Source organism: Haemaphysalis longicornis, unplaced genomic scaffold (assembly GCF_048455015.1).
Source record: "Haemaphysalis longicornis isolate Haplotype H1 unplaced genomic scaffold, Haemaphysalis longicornis Haplotype H1 scaffold_12, whole genome shotgun sequence".
Classification (NCBI taxonomy): domain Eukaryota; kingdom Metazoa; phylum Arthropoda; class Arachnida; order Ixodida; family Ixodidae; genus Haemaphysalis; species Haemaphysalis longicornis.
The window spans coordinates 104364536-104392045 of NW_027526225.1; the positions used below are offsets into that span (position 1 = coordinate 104364536).

A 27510-nucleotide genomic window follows, 5' to 3' on the forward strand; every position below is an offset into this window, starting at 1 on the left:
CTCCTGGCACCACCACCACCACCTCGTGGGTGCTGCAAACTTTCCGCAAATTAGTGCATTGTGAAGGCATAGAGGCTGTGGTGAAGGGTTTGGAAACGCTGCGACCTCCTGTAACCAATGCCGGGAAGGCCAATGAGCCTCAATCCCACTGCGGTATCCCGGGGCCAGTCTCAAAGACGTGGGCACGCTGGCTGTACTAAGCTGAATGGTAAAAGCCATGATGCTGATTATGCGCAAAGTAGGCATTTAGACACTTGCTTAACAGAAGTTAATTACATCTGCAAAATTGAAAAAAAAAGTGGTTGTGCCTTGCGTTGCATTCAGACTCCAGTTGGAACAAAGTGGGAGGTGCCTGGAGTTCCAGACAAACGACACTAAACTAAATTATCTAAATCTGCCAAACTAACCACTCTAGGCCTGTAGCTAGACGCCAAGAACGTGGTAAAAAAAAATGTCAACAAGGGTTGCAAACCCTTTCTCTCAAAACTAGCGCAATGACGTGCTCAATGATGATGGCGCTTCGTGAAATCATGTGATGCACGGTGAATGATGATGATTAGCGGCGGTGTGCACACAACCTGCCTAGCAAGGCCGCGCACATTTGCTTCGCCTGCGTAGCTTGAAAAAGAAAAAAAGAGAATGCACTTTCTCAGTCAGATTTAATTATGTGAAAGTCCTGAATTCTGATTCCTCCTCTGCTTATTTTTCACCAACACTCTAACATTCCTTTACTAATTTTTTCCAATTTACCTTTCCATTTGGCTTCCCTAAGCTCGACGTCTCCCTCTCTGAGAACCAATTGAATACCTTCACACAATGTCGCATGGTTTCTGGCTTCTTTCTGCAAGCAACACGCAATTCTTCCAATGCCTGCTTACGGATGAGCATCCGTGTTCGCAAACAAACTCTCCTTGGCACTGTAGCAATCATCTGCAAGTATTTACTGTAATAATTAACAGTGGCTCTGGCGAGTCAGCGAGCAGTAGCAGCTTTACCGGTTGGGTAGAAATCAAGACAGGCTGCTGACACTGCAAATCGTAAAGCAAGCTTGAGGTAAAGGGTTTGGCGTTGTGGTTTCCCCTTGTAAGCGTGCTTACAGCTCTAGACAAGGCACCCACCCATACACATGGACAGTGTCAACACTGTTTATTGCACCAAAAATACAAAAAATGTGGGTGCATACAAAATTTGGGCTTTTGGATATAGGCTTTTAAAAGTAAACAGTAGAAAAATAAAGAAAAGACATTAATCAGTGTGCTTGTGGCACAATCTCTGTACCTAACGATTATACTAGTTCATATCGCATTGCATTTATGTAATTGATTTATAAATGGTTTAAAATCTCACTGTAGGTTGTAACAATATTAAGTTACCTTTGTGCGGTCTACAAGACTTGCAAGGGCAGTCTTCTAGTTTATTTCTAGCCACAAAATTACCGCAAACAACTGTTGCAGGATAAATGTTTCTGGCTTTTTCAATCAACTCTGGGGGAAAGAAAGACAGAGCAAGAAAGAATGGGAGTAGTTCGAGCTAACTGATGTGTCTTGACTTTTTCAATGTTCTGCCTAAAGTTATAGATTATCTAGAAAACTAACAGACAAGATACAACATGAACAAAAATAAAACATCTGCACTGTAGCTCACCCAGTTGTATATCATTTTGTGTCCTTAGAGTCATGAAGAAGTAAGCGCTTAAATACTATTTGAGCAATACTAATTCGCCATAACATTACAACCTAACTTACACAAATGTATGTATCCGTTTTATATTTGAACAATACTACTCGTCATACATGTCTACTCAGCAAATCTATGTATCCGTATTTAGTTTGAACAGCACTTATTCGCTGTACCATTCTAAGCTATATTCTATGCACCTCCTATGCATGTGCAATGCACCAATTTATGTATCCGTATTGAAAATGCACGATACTGCCTGTCATACATGGCCACCCTATACATCTATGTATCCGTATCCTGTTTAAACAAAAGTATTTATTGTAGTGTTTCAGCTTAATTTCAGTGCACCTACTATGCGTGTGCACTTTACAAATCTATGTATCCATTCACAAACGGTCGTAGCTTCTCGATGTCCACGGGGATAGTGATGCCGTCTCTATTGCCGTTGTCAGGGTTATTGACAAGTTCCTGCACGTAGTCCGTAGGCAGCTTGTGCTCAAGAGCTCCTGCTACAACAACAGCCTTGTAAACCACAGAGGGCTTGCTTGGCTTGCCAGCTTTGGAGGCCAGGTAGAAGTATGTGCGGCAGACCACTTTCTCTCCCGATGACAGCTTCACGAACACGTCACTACCCTCGTAGCCTTCTTCTTGCCTGCATTTCAGAAAGACAGAGTAGCCACTACACAGGTCACCAAGTGTGTAGTATATTGGCAGTGGAGTTCATCTAACAAAAACATTGCGGTTATTTGTCAGCCAAGCTTTTGGATATTCACAATATCTGATGGGCATATTTCGTGTGATGGGTTATGAAGTTGGAAGTGTTCACGTTATTATACATTTTGGCAATTTTACAGGACATTTTTGCTTCAACACTTCAACTGAAGTGACAGTGTTTGTCAATTTCATATGAAGCATTGTTCTCAGTAGCTCATCCCCGCAGCTCTCCTTTTTTACCCCAACCGAAGGATTGGGCTGGTAAAGGCATTAGAGCTTTTATGCTCTAATAGACATTTCAATGCCTCTCAAGAAAAAAAAAACAAATCGACTGTACTACTGTTGTCTTGGTATCTTGTTACAATGACACAATCACCCAAACAAGAGCACAAAGGTAGATGTCAGTTGTAGTGATCAGACTGTTTCTTTCCATCTTTGTCTTTTACAACCAAACCTTCACAATCTAGGCCATTCACGTCGTGAAGTGCCTTTCACGATTTTCAAAAGATAACATTCACTAGATCTTTACACCTAACAGCTTACAACCATTTATAGGAAACCTACTGATCGAGGATGTGTATGTTCTCTCTCGGGATGCTCCAAACCACTCCGTGTGTTGTTCGCCGAGCATCCTCGCGAAGGGCGGCAGTTGCACCCTGCCAGGCACGGGCATCATCCACAAAGCCCACATAGTAGCCCTGCAGAGACAAGCATTCAGCAGTCAATATGTGCTATGCTGAACAAACAGACAAACACCTGAACTCAGCATGTATGCTAACCACAAAACAGATTGATTGATTTATTGTAGGGTTTAACATGCCGATGCAACGAAAGTGATTAGGCGCGTCATAGTGGAGGGTGGTGGTGGTGGAGAAACGTTTTTATTTGAGTTGACAAAAAAGAAAAGAAAGAAAGGAGGGTGGCCTCTTCTCAGTTCAGAAAGCCTCCGGATTAATACTGACCACCTAGGGATCTTTAATGTGTGCTGAAATCTTGTACACGGGCATTTTTGCTTTTCGTCTTCATCAGAAAAGCGGCTGCCGCGGCCGGGAATCGAACACGTGTCCTCGTGCTGAGCAGCACAACGCCTTAGCCACTGAGTCACCACGGCGGGTTAACCACAAAACACACGATGCTGGCAGTCACATAGAACAGTGCGACTGCTTTACTACAAAACTCATTTCTAAATGGATGCGACAAATTTCCAAAAATCTTTTTTTTTCCACGCACTTCCAAGACTGGAACGATCCTGTTGCCGATGAAGTTGCATTATTTAACCCTTTAAGCGTGCCATTGAAGGTGTTTGTTCAACTGAGTGATTATTTATTGCTACTTGCCATGGTCCCGCCCAATCTTCATGTAATGTCGACCCCCCACCAGGACACTTCAGATCAACTAAATAAAAATAAAAAAAGCACAAAAGGCAGGTTAAGTAGGAAACGCTTGAAATGTCAGAATCAAAATCGAAGTACTAGGGCATTTTTCATGCTACTGTGGTGTCACAAATCAGCCGAAGTGAATCAGAAATACTTGTCATAAAACTAAAATTTGAACATAAGTGCATGCTTACGTATGTGTTCAATGTATACCCTTAATTTCTTCGAGGGAATGTTTGTTTGCTTTTGTGGCTTCTCGCACATCTACGTCACAAAAAGGGAAGATTTTTGTCAATTCTAATTAAGCAAGACAGTCACAGTGTGTTGCCAAATAAACAGTGGTGAAGCTATAAATTAATGGTTCACTTTTCCAGTTCGTTGGTGTCCCCTGAATCTCACGAATCCAGGTTAGCACACACCGAATCTTGTCACTGGTCACCAAATGTGGTCTTCAGTGCGAGACAATAGCAGTTACACCTGATGGCATGACTTCTCCCTGCTTTTCATACATCTTAATAAGCCGCGCCATATCTAGTTTTCATTTCATTTATTTCATCAGGTTCCATCGCTGCTGGATTTTTAAAACCAGCACGATCTCTTGAACAAGAATACCTAGCTCGCTACTGGCTAAGAAATTGACGGCAAGCATATCAGTCTCGCGCAAACGTTCCGCCCCGGAGAAATTTGCAAAAGGTCATACCTCGAGCTCGCCAGTAGCGAAGAACTTTGCCGTTGGGTTGCGGATGTGCATCCGGTGAGACCACATGTTGCTGCCGTATGCGAAATATAGTACTTCGTTCGGTTTCTTCGTGTCGCCGGCTGAAGAAGCCATCTTCGCGCAGGCGTTGTCTTGTGAGGGGGTCGTTGTACGCAAACCGGCAAACGTGTGCACGGGCCTCGATGTGTGAGCAACGCCGTGCCGGCCGTACGATGTCGCCCCTGGGAGCGAGCTCTGCGAGCGGGTACAGGCTGCTTCTACAATCCGATTGGTGCGGAAACAGCAGCTTAGCGCTGCCCTCGTTTCCACCGCGCGCAAAAAAGAAAAAAGTCCAAGGTTCATTTGTGACAACCTTGCATGTGCTTCCTGCGAGTCAGTGCATTGGAAGAGCTTGGAAACGCTGCGGCTGACTGTGCACGTCTCCACCGCAGTTGAATGTAAACTGTTTCATTGGTCTCCCTCTGTGATACCTCGCGGCTAGAGCCACTAAATAAGCTAGTGGCTCTACTCGCGGCCGGTCAGAAACGCGCGTGCGACAAGCCGTGGATATGCTTGCTGCATAGTGCTGATCGTGCGCGAAGATATTTTTGGCCGCTGATCACGTGTTTAACAAAAGTTGCGCTTCGATTTGGTCGTGTCTGCAAAATCGCGGGACTTGCCTGCAAAGAAAACCGCTGTGATCTTGTTTGTTGTCGGGGCTAACTGTGTAGCTCCACAAACTGACGGGGAAATGCGGTCGAACCAGTTCTGCTCTGCCGACAACTTTGACCACCATGGTTGAAGTTTACGTGCTTTTCCTTAATTTTCTGTTGCAACCGCATGTTGCGCTGAAGATTCTGCCATTCTGAACTGGGTCATGGAAAAATTGGCTGTGATTTATTAGTTTTAGTACTTTTTATCTTTGTGCAGGCATGATGGCGGCGCAAGGTAGGTGCAGGCGGCGTTGCGTCGTCTGCTACACAAAAGAGCGAAGGAAAGACGAAAAGTTGAGAACCGGCGTACCCATCATGCACAGCGCGGTTTCAGTCAGCTGGTCGTCTGCAAGGCCTAATCGCGGACGTACCGTCGAGCTCGTGCGGATAAACGCCGTGAATGTGTGAGTAGCGGCGGCCACTTGTTTTATTGTTTTCTGTTGTTTCGTTGGCATTCTTGCGATAGCATCCATTTCTCACAAGCTGATTGGCTTCGAAGCTTAGGGTGTTCGCGCAGCGCATTTTCCTCCTCGCATCGAGGCGCGCATACTTGGTCCGTCTGTTGCTTCAGTTTAGGTTGTCTCTTTCGAGTACCAAGAATCGCGAAAAATTATAAAAAAAAAAAAAAAAAAACTGGTTTACGTCGGAACCGACTGGCAGGGCAGTCGCGTTGGCTTTTCTTCCAGACAATGTTACTTCGTTGTTAATTCGCATTGCTACTGATTTTTCGCTTATCCATTGGTCGCACTTCATCGATGAACGTGCAGTATTCAGCTTAGAAAGCACAACTTGAAGGCATCGACTTTAGCTGTTAAAAGCGTTGAATTGTTATTCTGTCAACCGCGCTGAAAATGCTTTAAGCCCGTGTCGTTATGCGCAAGGACATATAACACACGCATGCTCGTAGTAACAGTAAACATAGCGTGGAGATGCGATTATTCGGATGAATGAGTCATGATTCCTGTAAGGAGAAAACGCCGCGGCGTACAGGGAAAGTAGTTGGCCTGGCGTCTGTTTGCAGGCTGCTTTTCGCCGAGATTGATGATTGAATACAGCGCGCGCGACAATTGTCAAGGCCATCGTGTCAATTTGCCAGCTAGGTCATGCGATGCCGGACGATGGCACACTGCATTGCCTTCCGCCAAAGGCGAGAATATGCCTCCGCGCACGCACTGCGGGTGTCGCTCTCGCGATCGTCTTACACCGATGCACCAGCGCGTAACGTACGTGTTCTTCGCCGAGCGGTGTTGACGCGAACGATTTTGTGGTCGCTCGAGTGGTGCGACGGCACCCGAGATTGTGTCCTAAGCAGAAAGTTCGAAGAATTGATTGAGCGTGCTCTCCCTCACTGAGACGAGGAAAGAGCTGGATAAACGCCGGGCGTGTCCGAAAACGACACAAAACAAAAGTCTGCCTCTGTTCGATAGATAGTAGATTTAATTTAAACTGCTTCAGTGTCAGTGCCCTTGGATTGATTACCTAACGCTATCATTTTCTTTTATATTTTTTTTTTCGTTTCTTTGCTATCTGCATTTGTTTTGCCACATACACTTCCAAGCTTGTTAGACTGATAAATGCACTGTGCAACCATTTCACAATTATTTTAAGGGATTTATTTTTCTACAACAAGTTTCCACCCGTAAGGACCTCTGGTTTTATTTCGTATCATTGACAATCCTTCAGAGCTGTCTTAATTTTCTCAGTATGTTTTTATAGACCCCTGAAGCAGTTTTCTACGATTATGTAAAAATTGGGAATACCGGAACTTGGGTCACCCTCGATTTAAGAAATCCTTCATCTACTGGGGCAGGTTTCAGCGGACCATTTTGCTTTGCAGTGAACTATGTAGAGTTGCAGAATATTGATTCTGTGATATGTTGTCTGTACCGAAGTTTGTCTGAGAGGCTTCAGGAGGAAGGCTGGTTTTTTCGAAAGCCTGCTTTGGTTACCTTTCCGTCGAGTGCAAATGTAGCGTGCATTTTCTTAGCCAAGCTATCTTATTAGAGTCAAATCACTCATGGTCTACGTGTACATTTGTTTTTAACAAATGCATGCAAGTATTAATATTGTGCTCAGAAACAAATTGCAACAATTGTCTTTAGACGTCGCAATTGAAACAAAATTGCAGAATACCTTGGGACTACTTGCAAGTATAATTCCAAGAGATTCATGTGTGTGCATGTAGCCATGGCAGCTGTCATGAGATATTCGAGAACACTATGGTAGGGGGCCACATAGCCAGGCTTTTGAAGCTAGGATCAGCGAGGTGAGTGGCTTATGTTAACTAACACCAAAAAAACACCAAAGCCTTTTTAGATGAGTGAAGTATATATCTGGCTCGAGCGTATCTTTTGTCATCATCTGTGGTTGCTCACGATGGCTTTTTGCCAGGCTTATGTGTTCACTCTTGCTGTGTGCTTGTTCTCCTTTCTGGAGACTCTTCACCATGCTTATGCTTAACCTAATTAGCAAAAATACATCTTCCATTTCCAAACATAGGCAGGTTGGTGCTGACACTCGTATAAACAAAGCATGTGTAAGACACCTGTTTGAGTAAACACGCTAGCTGTGAGTCAGCGACTTGGTGCTTCTTTTTATGGCATTTCCCCCACTTATATTTGTGGTTGTTTACATCGTTTGTGTGGAGCTGTAACTGATAAACTCATAGCCTCGTGAGGCCAGTTTGGCTTAAGTCCCCAACAGTTTTTTTAATAAAGTAAAAATCGCCAAAGCTTGGTTCTGAAAAAGGTTGCAAAATTTCGACAAGCTTTCTCTTTTAAGCAGTTGGCTTTATTGATTTTCTGAGGTCACATGTCTGTAATCTGGTCTCCCCATCCTCTTTGAACTCGCACACACACGAACACACACGCGCGCAGCGTAGAGATGTGGGCATGACCCTTAATGCTCAATCCCTCTCTCCAGCCAACACAGAAGTTGAATTTTCTCTCCCTCTCTCTGCTACTCCTTTGTCACTTCTTCGTCTTCCATTAAATCACTGAGTACTGCACCAAAATTAGATTGTTGAAGGTAGGAGCTAGTTTCTAATGCCGTAAGCGTTGCTGGTTTATTTATCGAGGCTTCGATGCCTGCGTGTGCATCTCCTTACGTAATGCGGAGTGGAATCACCATCCCATTCACGTCGAAAGAAATTGTGCTGTTTAAACACAACAGTGTGTGGACTATTCTTGGAAGTATGCTGCGTGACAGATATGCGTGCGTGCTAACGGGACTTATGACAAGTGAAACGGATCTTACTGATCCCTTCAGAATAAACTTTTTTTTAAAACCTTTTAATTTGTAAGTAAACTCTGTGAAACTTGTCAGTCAGTTTCCAAGATAATTAGAGATCATTTTTCGGAGGAACAACAGACAAAACAGTATTAGTCATAAAACTGTAGTCTTTGTAATATCCAGTTCTGTGAACCCTGGTGAATGCAGTAAGATAATCGTTTTTTTTTTTTTTTTGATGCACTGCTTGGAACTAATTTTACAGCTCATTAAACTTTGATGGCACCAGTGGCAAGCAACAATTTTTAATTTCCATTTCACGCACCGAAGTTTAATGAGCTGTAAAATTAGTTTCAAATGGTGCATCACAAAACTGCTTCTCTTATTGCATTCACCAGGGTTCATAGTATTGGAAAATATAAAGATTACACCTTTATAGCTAACAGCTGTTTTGTCTGTTGTTCCTCCAAAAATGGCTAATTATCTCTAATTATCTTGGAAACTGACTGACTGGCTCGAAAAATAATGGCATATTGGAAATATGTGGGGAAAAAAGCAGCAAGACTGACAAGTTTCACAGAGTTTACTTAGAAATTAACGGAAGTTGTCTTAAGAGACCCCCCTTAAAGCCATACGTACAGTCATGGACAATTCAAATACGAACCGCGAAGCACACGGCCGAAGATGCCGGTGCCGTCACCTGGCAATGGCCGTGAAAAATGCACGGACATGCGCAGTTAAGGTGTCGGGTGCGAGGGTTCGTGTCCCACTACGATATGTCGCCCTCTCCTCGCTCGCATGCTTGCATTGTCGCCAAGTCGCAAGAGCGCTGCAAGCACTGAAAGTTCCAGCGCTGCTGCAGCTGAAGGTGTTGGTCGCGTTGAGAGCAATGCGGCGCGTAATTGTTTTTAGCTGCGACCAGTGCTTGCGTGGAAAATGCGTGCACGCTCTCGTAAGGCATACTGTTGAGCTCATCATGCTTTTTTGAAGAAAACTAGCTCACAGAAATGGTGACAGAATAAATGGACGCCGCCTAGCTTCTGATGGCGCTGCATTGTTTTGCGTTAGTGGTGCAGTGGCTTGGGAATTCAACAATGAGCTGGCCGCTAAGAATGAGCCTTTATTTAACAGAACATGGCTGAGTCATTTCGCGGATTCGGTGCTAGTCGCAAACAATACATATACCACCAGAATTCATCTCCAATGATAACAATAACGGCAAGTATTGCGTGGCTGGGAAATTGCTCGCAGAATTCTGATATTAAGAGAAATTAACAAGATCCCCAGTTCGAACCATTCTATAGGCCAGTTGCCCTAGCGCAACAATTTTGGCAGCCCGCTTTCTTCGTTTTTTTTTTTTTTGGCAGGCACCTCAGTGCTTGTAGATATCTGCGGAGCGGGCAGCACTGAGCATGGTTTGGGAGTGACCCAGGTGTCCATCGTTATTTGTTCAAGTTACTGCAGCCCGCATGCAAAGCTATGTCGGCAATGTGACGCCGGCACACACGGGGAGCAGCCGCTCGTGTGAACCGAGTACACGGTGACCGCGCACCGCTAACAATTGTTTTCAGCGCTCTTGCGGCATGGCGACAAGGCAAGCATGCGAGCGAGAAGAGGGCAACATATCGCAGTGGGACATGCATCCTCACTCCCGACATCTCAACTGCGCATGTCCGTGTGTTTTTAACGGCCGCTGCCAGGTGACGGCAGCGGTATCTTCAGCCGTGCGCTCCGCGGTTCGTATTTGAATTGTCCATGACTGTACATTAGGGTTTGCCCTATTTCTGTCCTGCGACAGAAAAGTTCGATGTCAGAGCTTATGCAAGACTGTAAAGTTCTTGATGCATCATGGCATCCATGGCTGCATCGCTTTTCCCACCGTCTTTTTTTTTCTGCCATAGATGACTTCCACGGCAGATAGTATGAACGGGCAGAAAAGTGGCAATGTGTGCACATGGGCATAATGCTTAGTCTTTCCCTTCTCATTTATTCTGTTTCTTCTTTCCTGCTTATGCTCAGTTTGAAATAGGGCCTCACGGTCTGAAAGGGAACGGTTGACATGCACGGGCCTGCTGTGGGGATACAGCGTCAGGTGGGCAGACGCCGTCTAGTCAAGAAGGCCTGGCAGATGCTGCTGTACGATAGCAGATTATCCTTCCCTCCCTGCAGTCAAACTCAAAGAAAACGTTGGTTGAAATATGGGTGAGGTTTGCAAAATGCCTGATGATAATAACTGGGTTTTGAGGTTGGGGTACAGGCTTTCTGGTTTACCTATGGGGTATTTACAAGGCCCAGCTGCGAGCTTGCCTGTTCAAAGAAAAGCACTGGTGTTGGGCCTGCCATTCTATGAGTATGCACATGCGAGTGATATTTCTCCTTCGGTTTTTTTTTTGTTTTGTTTTAAGCAGAACCTGGTAGCGTGTTGTATAGACCAGCTGTAGTGCACCTTTTTAATTCTATCAAAGAAATTTTAGATTCCATATGCCTTGGATAAAGTTGAGAAAGCTGAACCAGACTACAAATAAATTTGCATTCTTTGTTTCCAGGTTGCTTTCATTGTCTGTAGCAACACTGTTTGGTGTTAGTTTCAGTTCCAGTCTCTGGCTTGGTCTTGATCTTGTTAATACGAAAGTACTTAGCGTATTTTCAGTGGACAAGCCCCCTCCCAGAAATGCAGCTTACTAATTCCCATTGGCTGCAACGCGTTCCATAGTAGATGCCTCAGAAATAAAACGCTAAGAAAAGGCTCACACATCTGTTGCTAAGCAATGTAGGTCTTGGCTTAGCAACGCCAAGCGCCGAGCTTCCCAATCTGGCTATTTCCGCTGCTCTCACCCCGTGGCCCGGCAGTCACCACCGAGCTATCGTGCAACGAATGAATCATCAATTAATGCTTCCTCATGCACATCACTGAACTCGTAGATTGAAACCAGTGGAAACTCAACAATGAGTTCCAAATGTCTGAGCTTTGTGGCTACTATGTGTGTGTAAGAGCAAACTTTAATCACAGCGAAACGCACTGGAGCACTCAATAAGACGCAAGTGCTAGCGCATTCATTGCACGATTGGCAATGCTCAGGTGTCATTATGGTTTTTGCCCTACAGCCTGTGTTGTTCCTTCCTGCACACACCTTCTCTGCACGTTCACCTCGTCTTTGAGCAGGTGCCTGAGGGCAGTTTCACGTCCAAAACACGCTTCCCTCTCTCTTCCTGGTGCTTTGCTGTGTTTTGCAGTCTGGGCAAGGATGACAAAATCACATGCGGCAGGAAACAGGACACTTTAAAATGCAGTTTAGTTCACAGAGTGCCCGCATGGAAGCAGTATGCATACAAAAAACAGATAAACGGAAAGGATACCGTCACTCTCAATGTGCATCTGTACGTTAACGAAGTTTTGTTTGACAAAAGTTGTCTGAGGAAGAAAAAAAAAAAAGCTCAGTGCTGTCTGGTTGTGCTTTTTAAAGTTCGTTTTGTTCTATACGATTGTGTCAGTTCAGCTCCCAGAGTCGTATTTTCGCGATGGTGGAAGATGCAGCTGTTACGTTTCGGGTGGGTGGAGGGTGATGTCTGAGTGTGACGTCAGTGCAGGAGGTGAAGGGATGAGTCAGTGCAGGGCACAACTACACAGTTTTAAATTGAAATTGCTCCCACAGCACCCTTTGTCGGAGCCTCGCATTGACATTGAAAGAGTAACCGGAGCAGGTGCTCTAATTGTGTTGAGGATGAAATTTGCGCACAAGTATAACAGGTTATCACAGCATGCCTCCGTCCCCGTTCTTGGCGGTGGGTGCTCAGGGGAGGTGAGTGACTGTGAACGTTTTGAAGTCTGGGGACATTGTATGCGAGTGTGAGTGCACACACAAACTAGGCCCACGTGTTTTTGTGATAAGTATTTCCGAAAAATTCCACCAAGAGATGTCCAGTGATTATGCAAGCCATTCGCCCGAAACTAATTGCTTTGAGCTTGAAGAGAATTGCCGGGGAGATGAATCGTGCCTCTAATTTCTTTTGCCCTTCTGGACTTTTCATAGGCCGAATTTTTTTGGTCATGATGTTGCTAATATTTTCACTTACGTTAACACTTTTGCAGCATAATTGAACTCACTAAACAGTAGCTGACCGATTTTTCGGACCTCGAGAGTAACGAAAAATAGTCCGAATAAAAGAGCCGTCCGAAAAATCCGTGAGTCATTGCTCCTATGGGACAACTGGCGGTTCTTTGGGAAAGTGCGGAATATCCAGCAAGTCCGAATTTTCGGTGTCTGAAAAAAAGGTCGGCTACTGTACATGAATTGGGGTGGGCGAAATCGTTCTGATTGGAGCAGCACGCTTCTGGTTTTGTGACAGATTTATGATGAATAATTTAATTTATTACTCACCATTCTCTCCAGTCACCTCACCACTCTGTCCTCTTGGCTACTTTCTCAGGTACCTTTCTCGCATGTAACGACGGACTTTGTGTGAAATGACCCTATACTAGTACTGGTACAGTCAAACGTTGCTTTTTTGATGCAGTGGCACTTGTGGCTCTGGCGTGCCTGATTTAATACCGTTCTCATCACTCCAAAAGTCCACAACGTGATACAAGTCGAGGGGGAGGACTCCGTTGGAGGGGACACGAGAAGTGTCCCTCCTCCCTCATTTATTTCTTTGCACGCCGAAAATTCCGCTTCACGGCAGGTGTTGACACGCCACCAAACCAAACCCTTAGATCTCCCCTCCCCTCCAAACAAAAGAGGGGGGCGGAGGTGATGTGTATGCACTGAGGGTGCTTTTTCGGAGGGGACGCGCCATATATTCGAGAAATCCGCGTTGGTAGAACCTGTGGTACTTAGCGTGCACCCCTGAAGGTTATTTTACAGTGAAGCTTTTGTTTACCTCTAGGCGAGTATGTATCCTCCGCGTACGCGTTGACGTATGGGGGAGGGGAGAAGAATGTGACGCCGGCGCTGCAGCGCTCGCAGAAGCGCGGAGGCCACGTCACGACCACGTGCACAGCCAGCCGTCGATCACACCAGACGCACCAGCACGGATAGGAACGGGAGGGGGGGTGCCAACGAGCAGCTCAGAATCGCTGGCAGTCCACCTTGGCAGAGTTGATTGGCCTTAAGCGAAATTGTTTCTGGCCTCCGTAAGACGTCCGCCACAGGCCGGCTACAAACCAGCTACCTTCCGTGTACCCGTTCATTTGCGGAACACACGTATGCTTAAAGCTACGTTCGTCTTGTGAAAGAACGCGGCCAGTTTTTTGCGCAATTTTGCGCGCGAGTTTCTTTCCGAATACGCACCGGCGGCGCTCAAACACGCGTCCCCCGCAGCCTGAAGAGCTCTCGAGCTCTTTGCTTACACGATGCGTACGCGTGGCGTGCTTCTCGGCGACCTTTCCCTTACTTATCGATCACCCCCGACTCCTGGCAGTTGCCGCTTGTAGTATGTATATATGCATGCGGGCCGTCGCCCAATGCGCACTGGCTTTCAGCGTCGAGCGTGCGTGCGTGTTTGCCAGGAGAGCGCTTGCGTACCGACTGCCCACGGTGCGGTGCCTTATCCAATTACACTGCAGGCAGCGGTCACGTGGCGACAGATAACAAGGGATCTCGGAGGGATCTGAAAGACAGCGCGAGCGCTACTGGTTACGTTAAAAATGAGGGCGTTTATATATATATATATAGGGCCGTAATTCTGTATCCGTTTCGGGTGTAAAAATGTGGCCGCGAGTACAACAGACGCAAGAAAGGGGTCACGGGCGGATACTCCCAGCTGTTTGTTCGGATCCTTTTGCGTCGTACAACCGTACGCAATTATCGACATGCGTTCTGAAACATCATACACGTGCCAGCGGGACTATCTGGAAAATGCTCCTCAGCGTCGCGAATACTGCCTTCCGTCAGTTCCCAGTACCCCTGGCATTAGTTTTTGCCCGTAATTGCGGCATCACAAAAGCGTAGCATGCACACACGTCATGCAACGTGTCTCCAAACGCGCCCTATCATTGGTGCGGAGAAACATGATTGGGGTTTCAATTTCACACATGCCTCCCAAGCAACCACGGACGTCCGTGGAACATCCAATGCCCAGTTTGTACGGCCACTGTACGTCCACTTGTGTACGTCTATGTTTGTATGTACATTTTCGGACGTACAGCGGACATCCAGAAGTGGATGTAAAAGTCCGAATGACATCCGCCAGTGGACGTACAGCAGCATGAATTAATGGCTTAAATTGACTATAAAAGCAAAAACGAAAAAGCTACTTTGCTTTTCAATTAAAAATATTTTGTACATCAACACCCTGACTTGTAAATTGCAAGTTTCATCTGCATGTTTCTAAAATTAAGCCTATATTTTTTTACTTTATTGAAGCACCTCACCGACTCCAATGATGATCTCTGTGGGGAAGAATATATAAGAATTGAGAACCGCTAACGAAACACGTGAAGCAAGTTCACTGCATGTGTTCATGTACGTCTGCCCGGGAGTACGTTGGTCTTGTACAGTGTGGTATTCGTTTAATAGAACTTGCTGCTTGGCTATACGCCTCGAGCGCGGCCTGTAGGGGCGCCACTGAAATCCCCCAAGCGGCCCGTTTCGAAAGCAGGCGCGGGAGTCCCCCCCCCCCCCCCCCCCCCCCCTTCCTGTCGCCGTTGCTTTTGGGGCTCGTTCAAGACAGCGATTTACCGTTTGTCCGCGTTCGAAATACCGAATAACGCGGAGCAGGCACTCTGTTTGCAAGCCTGGTGTGTTCACGAGAGTATAAACGTTTATGACGCGATCTTATAAAGATCTATATGAGCGCCGGGCGTGTGGTCACAGGACGGCGTCCCGAAGCGAGCATTTGCATGCAGCTGATTGCAATCTGCTGCCCTGAAATTTAATGGCAGTGTCTCCGTAAGCAGTGTTTCCTCCGATGGTCATGTTGCGGCCATACACACTATGATGTAAATGGACTTTGTGCACTACAAAATGCAGCGGAGCACTCATACCTGACAGCACGCAAGTTACGCTTGCCAATATCACATATCAGATATTGATCAGTACCCTGAAAAAGCCAATGCGGCATAAATTTCGCAAACATTGTACCAAAGAAGTACGATGGATAATGCAAAATTACACTCCGAAGTCAGCACACGACGACAAATTTAATGCTGGGTCGTCTTGTCCCGAGGTGAGCGCTCGCAAAGATTCATCTGTTACATTTATCCTCCACGAGAAGCCGAAGATGGGCTTATAGAGTAATCCGCGTCCGCGACCAAACTCTTCTTCGAAACATCGTCGTATGACACAGAGACTGCAGAATGTAGCATAAACCTAAATCAGAGACCCTTATCAGATACGACACTCTTCCAACGAGCCCGTGTGTACGAGATTTGGGCGCACGTTAAGGATCTCCAGGTGGTCAAAATTAATCCGGAGCCCTCCACTACGGCGTGCCTCATCGTCTCCGTTGCGTCAGCGCGATAAACCCTGCAATCAATCAATCAATCAATTCTTTCAACCTCGTATTTCTTGTGAACTGCCTACCCTGTATTCTTCAAAAAATGCGTCCGCCGAATGATCAGCCATTCGTTGAAGGCGAAAAACAAACGAAAAGTGAACACGCAGCTTGTGTGTGATTCCTAAAACGTTCATTCGTTGATTTCGCTCCGCATTTGTAAACAACGATAGTTGAGCGTCCTCCTCCTCACCCCCCCCCCCCTCCCCATTGTCTAGCATTTCGCATCTAGTTGGTCTGGTGAATACTACCTTGCTCAAACAAACGTCTTTAGCATTTCAGAAGCTGCTCTTGGTTTTTTTTTTTTCATTCCCGTACGACTATTCTATTTATTCCTGACTTGTAGACCATTCATTTTCCCGTGGTTTCATTAACATATACCTTGGCTCTTACTATAAGACCTGAGTGGGCACATATCTGACAATGCACAGCCTTTGAGTGTACTTAACATTTTCGCGTGGCTTATATTCCAATAAAAGGCACACGTTTTTGTCAGCTATTGGGTTATCACATCCCCGAAACAATTTTTTCTACGACGTACATATTCGAAGCAAAGCCGCATTTGTTTTCTGCGCTGCAAAACGAACCAACCTCTTACAGTGCCAATGTCAGGTCTAAACGAGGTGACAATAAATAGAATTCACTTGTGCTGACGTGTTCGAAGGTGACAGCGGTGAGATGCTGCTGCCGTCGCCGACGACCGCAAGAGCGGCAAGAAGCGCGCAGAACTGGCAGAACCGCCTCCCCGGGTAGCTCTTGTTGGCGTTCGAGCGCTCTACCAAGACGCAGCTGTTTTTTTAAGCACCCTAAACGTGCAGTTAGCTTACAGACGTCATCATAACAAGTTGTTTAGTGCGCGGAAAGGCAAAGAGAAGCGAAAGAGAACCAAAACACTGCGTGACCCCCTATCAGCCACGCAGCGCTAATCCCGCAAACGCCGCGGAGAAGCGGCGGCAGGCGGCGCAGCGATCGCGAATCTCGAGGCGTATAGTTGTTTCAAGGTCACCATAACGGAGGTTAGCGCTTCAAGGAACAGGACACACGAGAGAAAAACGAAGCGTACGGGCGCTACTTCAACTGATTTATTTCCAAGCTACATCTTCGCATATATAGCAGACAAAAAACCACGAGCATGTGCAGCGGGAACCGTCCGCCCTTTTCTTTTTCCCACCACTTTTTTTTTATTTTCTGAAGCAGGGATTCAGCAACCGCTATAATCACCGAGCACGGAAATCCAGCTGCAAACAACCTTTCCACCTGTTTTTGGAAGGCTAGGTGCATCTTGTGAAAGCACGACCTCGCGAGTGCAGACTCTATAGGCATAAACCTGCAATTGCGCGCTTCACTGTCTTCGAGTGTGAGGAGCTGAAAGGCATCAGTGCTTTTTTTGCCCGGGGTGGGAAACAAAAAAACAAACAAACAAAAAAAAAACCCAGCAGGTGTGTGTGGTCCTTCTGAAACTGTAAGTCAATATCTAGAAACTGCGACGCACCATTCAACGGTAGTTCGTGTGTGAAATTTAAGCCTTTGCCATGTTGTCCAGAGGTGGATAAAACGTGGTTAATTGCTTGTGCACGCGTCGGTAATTCCATATCGTTAAATAAGACTAAAAAGTCGTCAGCATACCTAAACACCTTACGGACAATTCCTCCTTCGAAGGCGCTTTCCAACGCTCGATCAACAAAAGCTAAAAAGAAATGTTACATAAAACAGGGGCAACACACGACCCTATGCATATGCCTTGTCGTTGAAGATAAAAGCCGTCGTCAAAAGTAATGAACGTATTCTCAAGATAAAATTACAGTAAGGAAATGAAGCCATCGACCGACACCCCAGCTGCATTCTGAAACTTAACAGCACTGTTTTCGTTAATAATTTCCCTAACACAGGTACATAACTCTCCCTGAGGCACAGAGTAAAACAGGTCTTCTGCATCCACTGAAAACCCATAACCAACAGAGCAATCACTTTGCAAGAAACGAGTGACCACTTCCGATTTCTTTGTGGCGTTCTTTGTGGGTTTTTTTTTTTGTGCTATATATGCGAAGATGTAGCTTGGAAATAAATCAGTTGATGTAGCGCCCGTCCTGTTCGTTTTTCTCTCGTGTGTCTTGTTTCGTGAAGCGCTAACCTCCGTTTGGTGGTATTCGCTGCAGGAACAAAATTTCTCGCCATGTGATTCTGGAAATTTGTACTGAACATCCAAAATACGTCCGATTTCGGACGTTATACGGGCGTACATGGTACGTCCATCGGCCCTGAAACGGACGTCATGCAGACGTCCTGTTAGAGCCAGAATGGACGTACGTTGCACGGCTGACGAACGTCCGGTGGTTGCCTGGGCTCCTGAGACTGATACGGTGTTGTTCACGCATCTTCTAGTGTGGACATGTTTCCACGTCTGTGTGTGTGTGTGTGTGTGTGTGTGTGTGTGTGTGTGTGTGTGTGTGTGTGTGTGTGTGTGTGTGTGTGTGTGTGTGTGTGTGTGTGTGAGAGAGAGAGAGAGAGAGAGAGAGAGAGAGAGAGAGAGAGAGAGAGAGAGAGAGAGAGAGAGAGAGAGAGAGAGAGAAGAGAGAGAGGGGGTCCCTTTGCGCAACGAAGGGAATTTTTGATATCCCCAGCGATGGGGGGGGGGGCAGAGCTGACCGAGCTTGTGTACCACTACACTTTTTAGCCTCGAGCAAGTTCGGACAGCCCTGTCTCCGCTAATTAAAAAAAATTAAACACCAATCAGCAAAAACCAGAGGGCGCAGGAACTAATAAAAGCTTATCGCATCAAAATGAAAGGCAGTGACTGTGCTGGGGAGATGCTGGTTTGCTACAGTGAATCATTTCAGAGGCCTTGGAACTGCATGTCATTTGACTCAAATGTAATTATTGAGTTAATATCCGAAGTCTTCCAAATGAATTTAGTTAAGATGCCTTCCGAGTACGAGCAGCTTAGCCAGCGACTTTGGAAGCTAGCTTTGATGCGCGAACATTCTACAATCGTGCGCAGCGTCTTTACGCCACTATTATAAACTATTTTTTTTGCGAATAACTGTACACAAAAAATAGCAAGTTATTCAGGAAATTTTTGACGGGAAGTTGGAAAACCAAAGGGCTACTAAACAGCAAGAAAGAGCATCGAAGTACCGCTGTGGCCAGACAACAAACAGTGGCGTTGGGCTTAATATTAGGTGTTTAGGCTTAACGTTAAGCGTAACGACATGCCAAGCAAGGCCACACTCATTGTTCGCCGAGCTGCGGGTATTTGTTGGCGACGTGGAACCGCGAAGCGGGACGTTAGGCCTAACGTCTTGTCGTCGCATACACGTGTTGCTACTTTTCCCTGCTACGAATCAACCTTTGGGCAAGTGAGCTGTATACTGAAAACTACGGGAGGCCTAACGAATGAGACTTCACGAAACAGGTGTCATACGTTTTTCAAAACCTGAGGAGGTGCAATAATAGCGCCTTCGCACCGAAATCGATCAGACGGAATAAGGTAGTGCGAATATCCAATGGCGCTCCATCATCATTATCAACCAATTTATTATATCTTCCACAATCTTCAAGCCGCTCGTATTCTGCGCTATCCGGATCCATTCTTCGCCTCCAAATAACTTATAAATTTAGTCCCATTGGTCCAGTCCTTTGGTAGCTATAGTTTGCTACTTGGATGGTCCGCCAGTTGTCATACTCTCCTTTACATGTCTGGACAAACTCCACTTGTTCTAGTGGATAGCTTCCACCCCGGTTCGTTACTTCCGCCATTCTCCTTTTCATGGCTCGCTGGGATCAAGTTTTCCCCAAAGTGCTTACCAGGTCGCCAAGTTTCTTCCTCATATCTCGTCTTCAAAATTGCTATCAAGGTATACATTGAAATACGCACAACGGAGAGCGTGGCTTTCGGTACGAGCTACGCATCCTGCAGCCGACGGGCCTCGCGTATGCGCAGCAGGAATAAGTTACGAGAGTCCGTGTCCGACCTCGGCATGGAAAGAGCGCACGATGGTTTGGCGTGTGGTCATTTTGTTTTGGCCTACCGGCGTGTTTGGCGCCTGTTCTCGCCGCCGTTATCGCTCTCTTCGCTGCGTGGGACGAACACAGCGCACGACGACGATAACAGCAGCGTGAACACGCGGCGGTGGGCCGGAACAAAAGGACCACACGCCGAACCATCGTGCGCTCTTTCCATGCCGAGGTTGGACACGGACTCTCGTAACTTATTCCTACTGCGCATACGCGAGGCCCGTCGGCTGCAGGATGCGTAGCTCGTACCGAAAGCCACGCTCTCCGTTGTGCGTATTTCAATGTACGCCGAGGTCGCTGATCAGTTTACGCTGACAACCATCAACGTCACCTAACCACCATCATCGCTTTGAAGATGCATCAGCACTGGTATGTCTCGAAATAAGGTTTATTCTCTCTCTCACTCTCTCTCGATAGTACACTATACCATTCTTTGCTCAAGAACTGTGGCGTAAATCATTGGGGTTCAAGGGGATCATGACCCCTCTTGTGTTCGAGCTAGGTGGCGTTGGGGGTACACCCTTTGCAAGAGAGAGAGATAGAGAGAGAGAGGATAAACTTTATTAAGAGCGTCGTAATTGGGTGTGGAGTCCTCAGTTTAGGACTCTATTGGCGGTGAGCGCGAACACAGGCGGCGCTGCGAAGCGCGCCTCCGTGACGTCAGCTTAGGGATTCTCGCATTTGTCGTCTGTTTCACTCAGGATCGCTCTCCCTCCTGTTTCTTTGCGCTCGGCCAACGTCTGATGCTTGTCCGCACCAGAATTGGCGTGTGGGTAACTTTTTATCATAATAATAGGCTTAAAATCGCATACACTAGCTCATGGTGTCAATTACAGTATAGTTTTGGATACCGCTACGGGAGAAACATTGCCGGCGCCACCCCATTCCTTGCGAAGCCGGTCCTGTGCGGAGCGCGAAGAGTCGGAGCTAGGCGTCAGCTTCTCATGTAAGCATTCGAACAAAAGGAACAGTCAGCTGCTAATAACCGACAACAGCGAAAATGGAAGACCAAAACAAATTCTAGGCCTTCAGGGCTGTCGGCTTTGGCAGAAGGCATCACGATTCCCGGTAATCATATGTAAGGTAAAACAGTTTTTGCAACCTTGCCGAACGCTCGAACGCGTTTTGTCACATCACTTTACGTTGTCAAGGAATGAAAGTTTGCCGACATGCACTATAGACTGCAAAAACTGTAGGTTGAGTTCCAAATAACCCAGTGTGTATATACGCGCGTGCTGATTCTATACCAGGCATCTAACCAGTATGGAGGTTTATTGAGCAAAACGAGTCACGTCTTCGTTAAATTTATAGTAACACATATATGTTTGTTAAGACCTGGAGGGATATTTCGGAACATTTTGCACAGCCATATCTTCCCGATATTCGGATATGCGTTATAGGAAAACTGCACTCAAGAGGAGGGGGAGGAGGGGAAAACTTTGTTTAACAATTAAATCGATATGGTTAGTGGGCCGGGTCCTCAGTCCAGGACAAGAGAGTCAAAGTAATTTTCTTCAAAACATAGAACGCCATCCCGAGTAGAATAGGATTTGTTCTTCGCGCCTGGAAGGGTTGAAAAGCAATAAAGAGCTACTTGGAATTCTTCTTCGGTTTCGAGTCTTGTAATATATGCAAGTATACTATTCATTACGTTAGTTAGCGAGTATATCATGCCTTCAACACCGTAATCATGTCATCATTGTTCGAGTTGAGAGTCAGTTCGTTATGATAACGATATAATTACGATAGAAATTCGGAGCACAAAAGCCGCCTTCGAGTACTGTGGACCACGTTGTTTAGGGCGCGATCGCGGTGGCGTAGCACAAACCTTCTCATTGTATTTGCATGTGAATAAACAAAGCACGCTGCGGATATGCACCTTCTTGCACGCAGCCGTAATGAAAGCCAATTTGTGAAGAAGGGAATGTATGCCATACAAAATGAAGGAAATATCCACACGACCTTTGTGAGGCTCCCAAACATCCCGAAACCTCCTAATAAGAAGTTGGTGACGGCGCAGAAAAATTAATGCGTTGGGCAGAAAAAAAAAGCAAGAAACATTAATCCGATACAAGACAACAACGAAAGAAACAGAAGAAAGCCGCTTTATTTCCTGCTGTGCGATGAGCGTGTAGAGGCCGCTGCTTGGTACGTAGTATTAGACTGTTGAGTCTTCATAGGAGCATCTCAAAAATACTGCAGGGAAGCCTACGCATTTTGAATACTTATCGAGAAGCTCTGATCGCTGATCCTCGCGAATAAGCAAGAAAGGACGAGTTACACACGATCGTCTGACCGATACTCTGAAGAATGTTGTTCTCTATCTCTTCGTGGTTTGCAAACTTGTGGGGGAGACAGCTTCAAATTATTCAGATGCGTCAGAAGCTGGCAAAATAACTGAGTCGCTAGAAATACGCTTTTTAACGCACTACAGCAACGAAGCGGGCAATTTCTAGCCCAGGCACTGTTGCCCCTCACAAGCGGAGTGTAGCAGACGACAGCGGCGCGAATCCCTAAGCCGACGTCAGAGCCAGGGGGCGCCACTCAAAGATCTCACCGCCAATTGGAGACCCCTTCCGCCACGGCCCTTGCCACCAGCCTAAGCTGGGAATCGAGACCGGAGCTGGACAGCTCCTTCTCCCACTGCTCACGGGGAGGGTGCGCGATTCTTTGAATTTTGGGGTTTGCCGAACACTCACATACCATGTGGTACAGGGCGCCCGGGGCAGCGCAATATTTGCACGGCGGGAAGTATACTGCGTTGGACGCAGCAAGTGGAGTTTGGTCGGATAACGAAAAGTATTTGTTTGGAGGAGCCGGACCCAGTGCTCCTGCCCTGTGGTTAGAGATTCGTGAGCGGGAGGATAGATCATTATTTGGTACTTATAGTACCCCGTTATCTCTTGATGCCTATCTCCGTTATCTCTTATCTCCGTTATCTCTTGATGCCTAACCAAATGATACGCAATCTGTAACCAAGACCGTCGTGTTGCCTGCCTGGCGGGACAGATCTCGGGCGATGTCGTTGGCGGTCGTGTTGCCCTGGAGGGTTGAGTGGGCTGGTGTCCACACCCGTTGCAAGTGTCCCCCTTTGAAAAGACTAAAGCATTGAGCTGCGTAGTACGATGGGGCGAAGGAACGCCTCAACTCCAACTCCTTGGCACATGCTCATCAGGACACTGTTGACCTCATAACGTTGCCAGAGTTGATGGAAAACTTCGTCAGCGCATGCAAGAACCGCGCTCTCGTTTTTGGACCCTCTAACAGTGTCCAAAGCTAGGAAACATCTCGTAGGTGATCATTACTCAGTATGCACGGAATATTTCTATTCAGCTTTTTGAACGCCTGATACAGCACAGTGCAATTACGTGAGGTGTGTACCCATGCTCGTTTTTCTACATTATTTCAGAGCATGATAGTAATTTTTATATAACTGATAATCAAACCATGGCGAGATATGTCCCCCCCCCCCCCCTTGTGATTTTTCTGGATTTACGCCGCTGCTCAGGAAGGCTCGGTTATCATAAGGGTTATAATAATCATCGCCTCTCTACATCCCAACTCCAAGCAACCATCGGACGTCCAACGTACGCCCATTGCGGCTCTATAGGACTTCCGCTGGATGTCCGTTTCAGAGCCGATGGACATACCATGTACGTCCGAATTTAACACATTAGTACGTCCATTCAAACGTCCGAAATTGGATGTATTTCGGACGTTCAGTAAAAGATTACAGAATAACAAATCTGGAAGCATAAGTTCCTGCAACGAATACTACACAGCACAACACTGACGCACTACTGGGCAGATAGGTATACAGGAAAACGGGAAACTTGCTTCACACGTAATGGTAACGGTTCTCAGTTCTTATATACCCTTCCCCAAAGAGATCATCGTTGGAGTCGGTGGGTGAGGTGCTTCAAAAAAGTTTAAAAATTAGGCTTTATTTTAGTAACACAGAGATGAAACTTCCAGATATACAAGTCGGGGTGTTGATGTACAAAATCTTTTTAATTGAAAAGCAGAGTAGATTTTCCGTTTTAGCTTTTATATTCAATTTACGCCATTATTTGATGCTTCGTGGTAGCTGTGTAAATCCGTTGCCGGATGTCCACTGCACGTACGCAAATGTACACCCGAACATGGACGTACGGTGGGCGTCCAAACTTGGCATTGGACGTTCGGCTGTTTTTCGGACGTCCCACGGACGTCCGTGATTGCTTGGGATGTCACAGGTACTAAGATGATGATGATGATGTCGCGCACGTGATGAGCGGGCTTCGATGCCAAAGGCGAGATTCTTCACGGCCTTGCGAGCGTGGGCGGCCAGCTCACAGGCTGCAGCCGCCTCCGTATGCGTCACGCTCCTCTTGTTTCCACCGCTCGGAGCACATGCCGCGCACTCGTGCGTCGCTTCCCGCTTTCTTTTCTGTCGTATTCGGTGATTCATTGCTTTCGTCTTTTTTTCATGCCCCCGTGTCGGCCCGCTGATCACGAGGTCAGCGGGTCGTTTCGCGGGATGTCCGTTGCGGGGGTTGGAAGCCGCCGCGGGAAAGCCCGTACCCAGTCCAGAGCTTGCGCGGAGCTTCCAGATAAAATGGTGATAAAAATCAGCAACCCTTTATCGGTTCCCGAGGTCTGGCCTAAAGCATGCACTGCACCGCTTTAGTTTGTCTGGTGATCCGGCGTTCTCCTTGTTTCTGCCCCGTCATTCGAGCGAAGCGAGATCGCCGCCGTGGTCGAGGCAGCGCTGTCATGTCTTACCCGCCGCTGTGGCTCAGTGGCCATAAGGCGTTGTGCTGCTGAGCACGAGGGTGCGATTTCCGGCCGCGGCGGCCGCTTTTCTGATGAAGGCGATGATAAGCAAAAATGCCCATGTGTACGAGATTTCGTCGCACGCTAAAGATCCCCAGGTGGTCGAAATTAATCCGGAGCGCTCCACTACGATGCGCCTCATCGCCTGCGTTGCGTCGGCGCGTTTAACCCTACAATCAATCAATCAATCGATCAATCAATCAATCAATCAATCAATCAATCAATCAATCAATCAATCAATCAATCAATCAATCAATCAATCAATCAATCAATCAATCAATCAATCAATCAATCAATCAATCAATCAAAGCTGCCATGTCTTATTTCTACAGAAGCTTGCTTCCCTGTAGCGGGCAAGCCCTCGTGGCCAATGTCTCCACCAGGAGGAGGAGGAACAACTTTATTTAGTCAACAATCATTGAGTTTGGTTAATGATCGGCATCTTCTTGACTCCGTGAGGTGGCCAGAAGTCCTTGCTTCATGGCGACTTCCAAAGCCCAGTCCACGGCCTAAATTTGGGTCTCAGGCTCGGAGCTGGTCACCGCAGTCTCCCACTCTATTTGGTTAGAGAGATGCCATTCGGCTTTAGGTTGGAGCTCAGGGAATTCATATAGGATGTGGGCTAGCCTGCTAGGTCGGCTTTTTCGGCCTCACGCATTCTGCACTTTGGGGTGTACAGACCTGGGTACATTAGGACCAATTTATAAGGGTTCAGAAAAAGTATGAGCCTGATTGGAGTTGCCTCCATGTCGCTTGCTGGATTTTCGTTAGGGAATAATGAGTGACAGGGTAAACCAAGCGGCATCCCAACTGCACAACACCGGTTTCGAGGTTTCGCGCCATATTAGATTAAATTCGCTAGCCCCAAGGAAGTACAGGTGCTGTCAGAAGTAATTGGAGCACGGGAGCTGTGGCCGAACTGATCGGAGCGCCGTGTAGCTGCACCGGCGGTAAACGAAAGGACGAGAACACGCATGCGCGCCTGCCGACGGCGATAGCCCATTTATACCGCGCAAACCACTTCTTTTGATCTAGCTTCGAACATTGTTCGCAGCATGCTGGTCTCGGCGATGGCGCTGATAGCGCACACCCCTAAAAATACTTGCAAGAAAAACTCGCCGCAGATTCCTGTGATAGCGCGCCGTTTTTCCGGCAGCTCGCGTGCGCTGGAAGTGCGCCAGAGACGTTGGGAGATGCGACTCTGCTATCGATAGATCGATAGATGGTCCCCTTCTTCCCGTGCAGTCGGAGTGGCGCTGGCTGCCACCCTCAAGCGTAAGATACGGTCGTAGTAAATACAAATAGCCAAAAAAGTTAAAAAGTGAAGAACACAGTCGCCCAGATAGCCGAGTTCGAGACGGCACGGAGGCATCTAACCTTTGCAACCGCAAGCCCAGTTGCGATAGGATAAGGTGGTGAGGGATCGATTGAACAGAACTATATTTTAGTTTCTGCGTCTGACGACGAGCGTGAAGATTGCAACCCCTGGTGACGACGCATGCATCACGGACGCATGCATCACGGGTGCCGTGATGCATGCGTCGTCACCAGGGGTTGCAGTCTTCACGCTCGTCGTCAGACGCAGAAACTAAAATATAGTTCTGTTCAATCGAACCCTCAAGCGTGAAGACTGCAACCCCTGGTGACGACGCATGCATCACGGCACCCGTGATGCATGCGTCGTCACCAGGGGTTGCAATCTTCACGCTCGTCGTCAGACACAGAAACTAAAATATAGTTCTGTTCAATCGAACCCTCACCACCTTATCTTATCGCAACTGGGCTTGCGGTTGCAAAGGTTAGATGCCTCCGTGCCGTCTCGAACAGGATGAGATAACAGGCGCGGCCCTGGCACAAGCGAGGACAGATCCTGTTTGGCTATCAGCTGTCTGCAAGTAACTAGCTTGGTAGTTGTGTGTTGCCACGCATCACTCCTTTTTTTTTCTTCCTGGCGGGGAGGGGGCCTCGTAACAGCTGCTCCTCCTCTCCCTAATAATCTTCCCTCCGGTAAGTTAAGGCAGAAAGTTGGGCTGGTTGGTTATCTGACTCAGTAAAATTACTTATAGTAAAATTTCAGTTGTAGTCCAGCGAGTGTCCTGTGTACTTCTTCGTCCGCGTCTGTTTTTCGCTAGTAAAAATGCAGCCTGCGGTAAGCCCGCTGCTTACGCTCGAAAAAAAAGTTTTTAAAAATTGAACAGTGATACGTTAGTTATTGGGATACCGGACGCAGTTGCACGGTATTTTTACGTAGATAGAAGCAGGCATTACTTGGTTAATAGAATGGGTAATATTCTAGGGTATTTTGTTCTATTGTGAGCATCAGCATTTATTTTTAAATTATGCCGCGCATGAAATTATCTCGTTACGTCTTCGCTTATTTTGTTCCGGTTTTTTTCTTAGTTTCACTTAGCTTTTTTTTTTATTTGTCTGGAATATTGTTTGGGTGCAGAACCAAGTGAAACTTTTCCCAGCTTAGGTACAAAAGGGACAAGCTTGCCTATCTGGGCTGTTTCTAGACTTTTCCGGACTGTTTCGCGTGTCGTAATTATCACGAACATGCATTTTTAATTTGTCTGAAGTCTAGTTAAATGTATACTTATTCAAGGCACGGGCTATATCTACTTTTCTCTTAGTTATTTTTCTGTCAGCTGTTGTGTTTTGATTATGAGAACTTACAGTTTCCAACTCATTGGCACATTGGGTTCAGCATTGATCAAATGTTGAGTAAGAACAATTTCAATTTTTTGTCTTCTTGGAGGGGGTGATGAGAAATTGCAAATAA

General features: G+C 46.6%; 2 protein-coding genes across 3 annotated transcripts in view; one reads left to right on the forward strand and one right to left on the reverse strand.

Moving 5' to 3' along the window:
• LOC144163171 (phospholipid-transporting ATPase ABCA1-like) overlaps window positions 1-27510 on the forward strand; it is a 149673-nt gene that overhangs the window by 8354 nt on the left and 113809 nt on the right. For both annotated transcript variants that reach the window (XM_077693995.1, XM_077693993.1), the window contains exon 2: window positions 5398-5584. The gene's annotated coding sequence lies outside the window, so the exon portion shown is untranslated. The remainder of the gene's footprint in view (window positions 1-5397; window positions 5585-27510) is intronic.
• Window positions 1138-4955, reverse strand: LOC144163172 (gamma-glutamylcyclotransferase-like). Its single transcript, XM_077693996.1, has 3 exons — window positions 4471-4955; window positions 2959-3092; window positions 1138-2332 (listed from the first exon to the last, which is right to left on the reverse strand). Exons 1-3 carry the CDS (start codon window positions 4828-4830, stop codon window positions 2047-2049), a joined length of 780 nt encoding a protein of 259 aa, XP_077550122.1. The 5' UTR covers window positions 4831-4955; the 3' UTR covers window positions 1138-2046.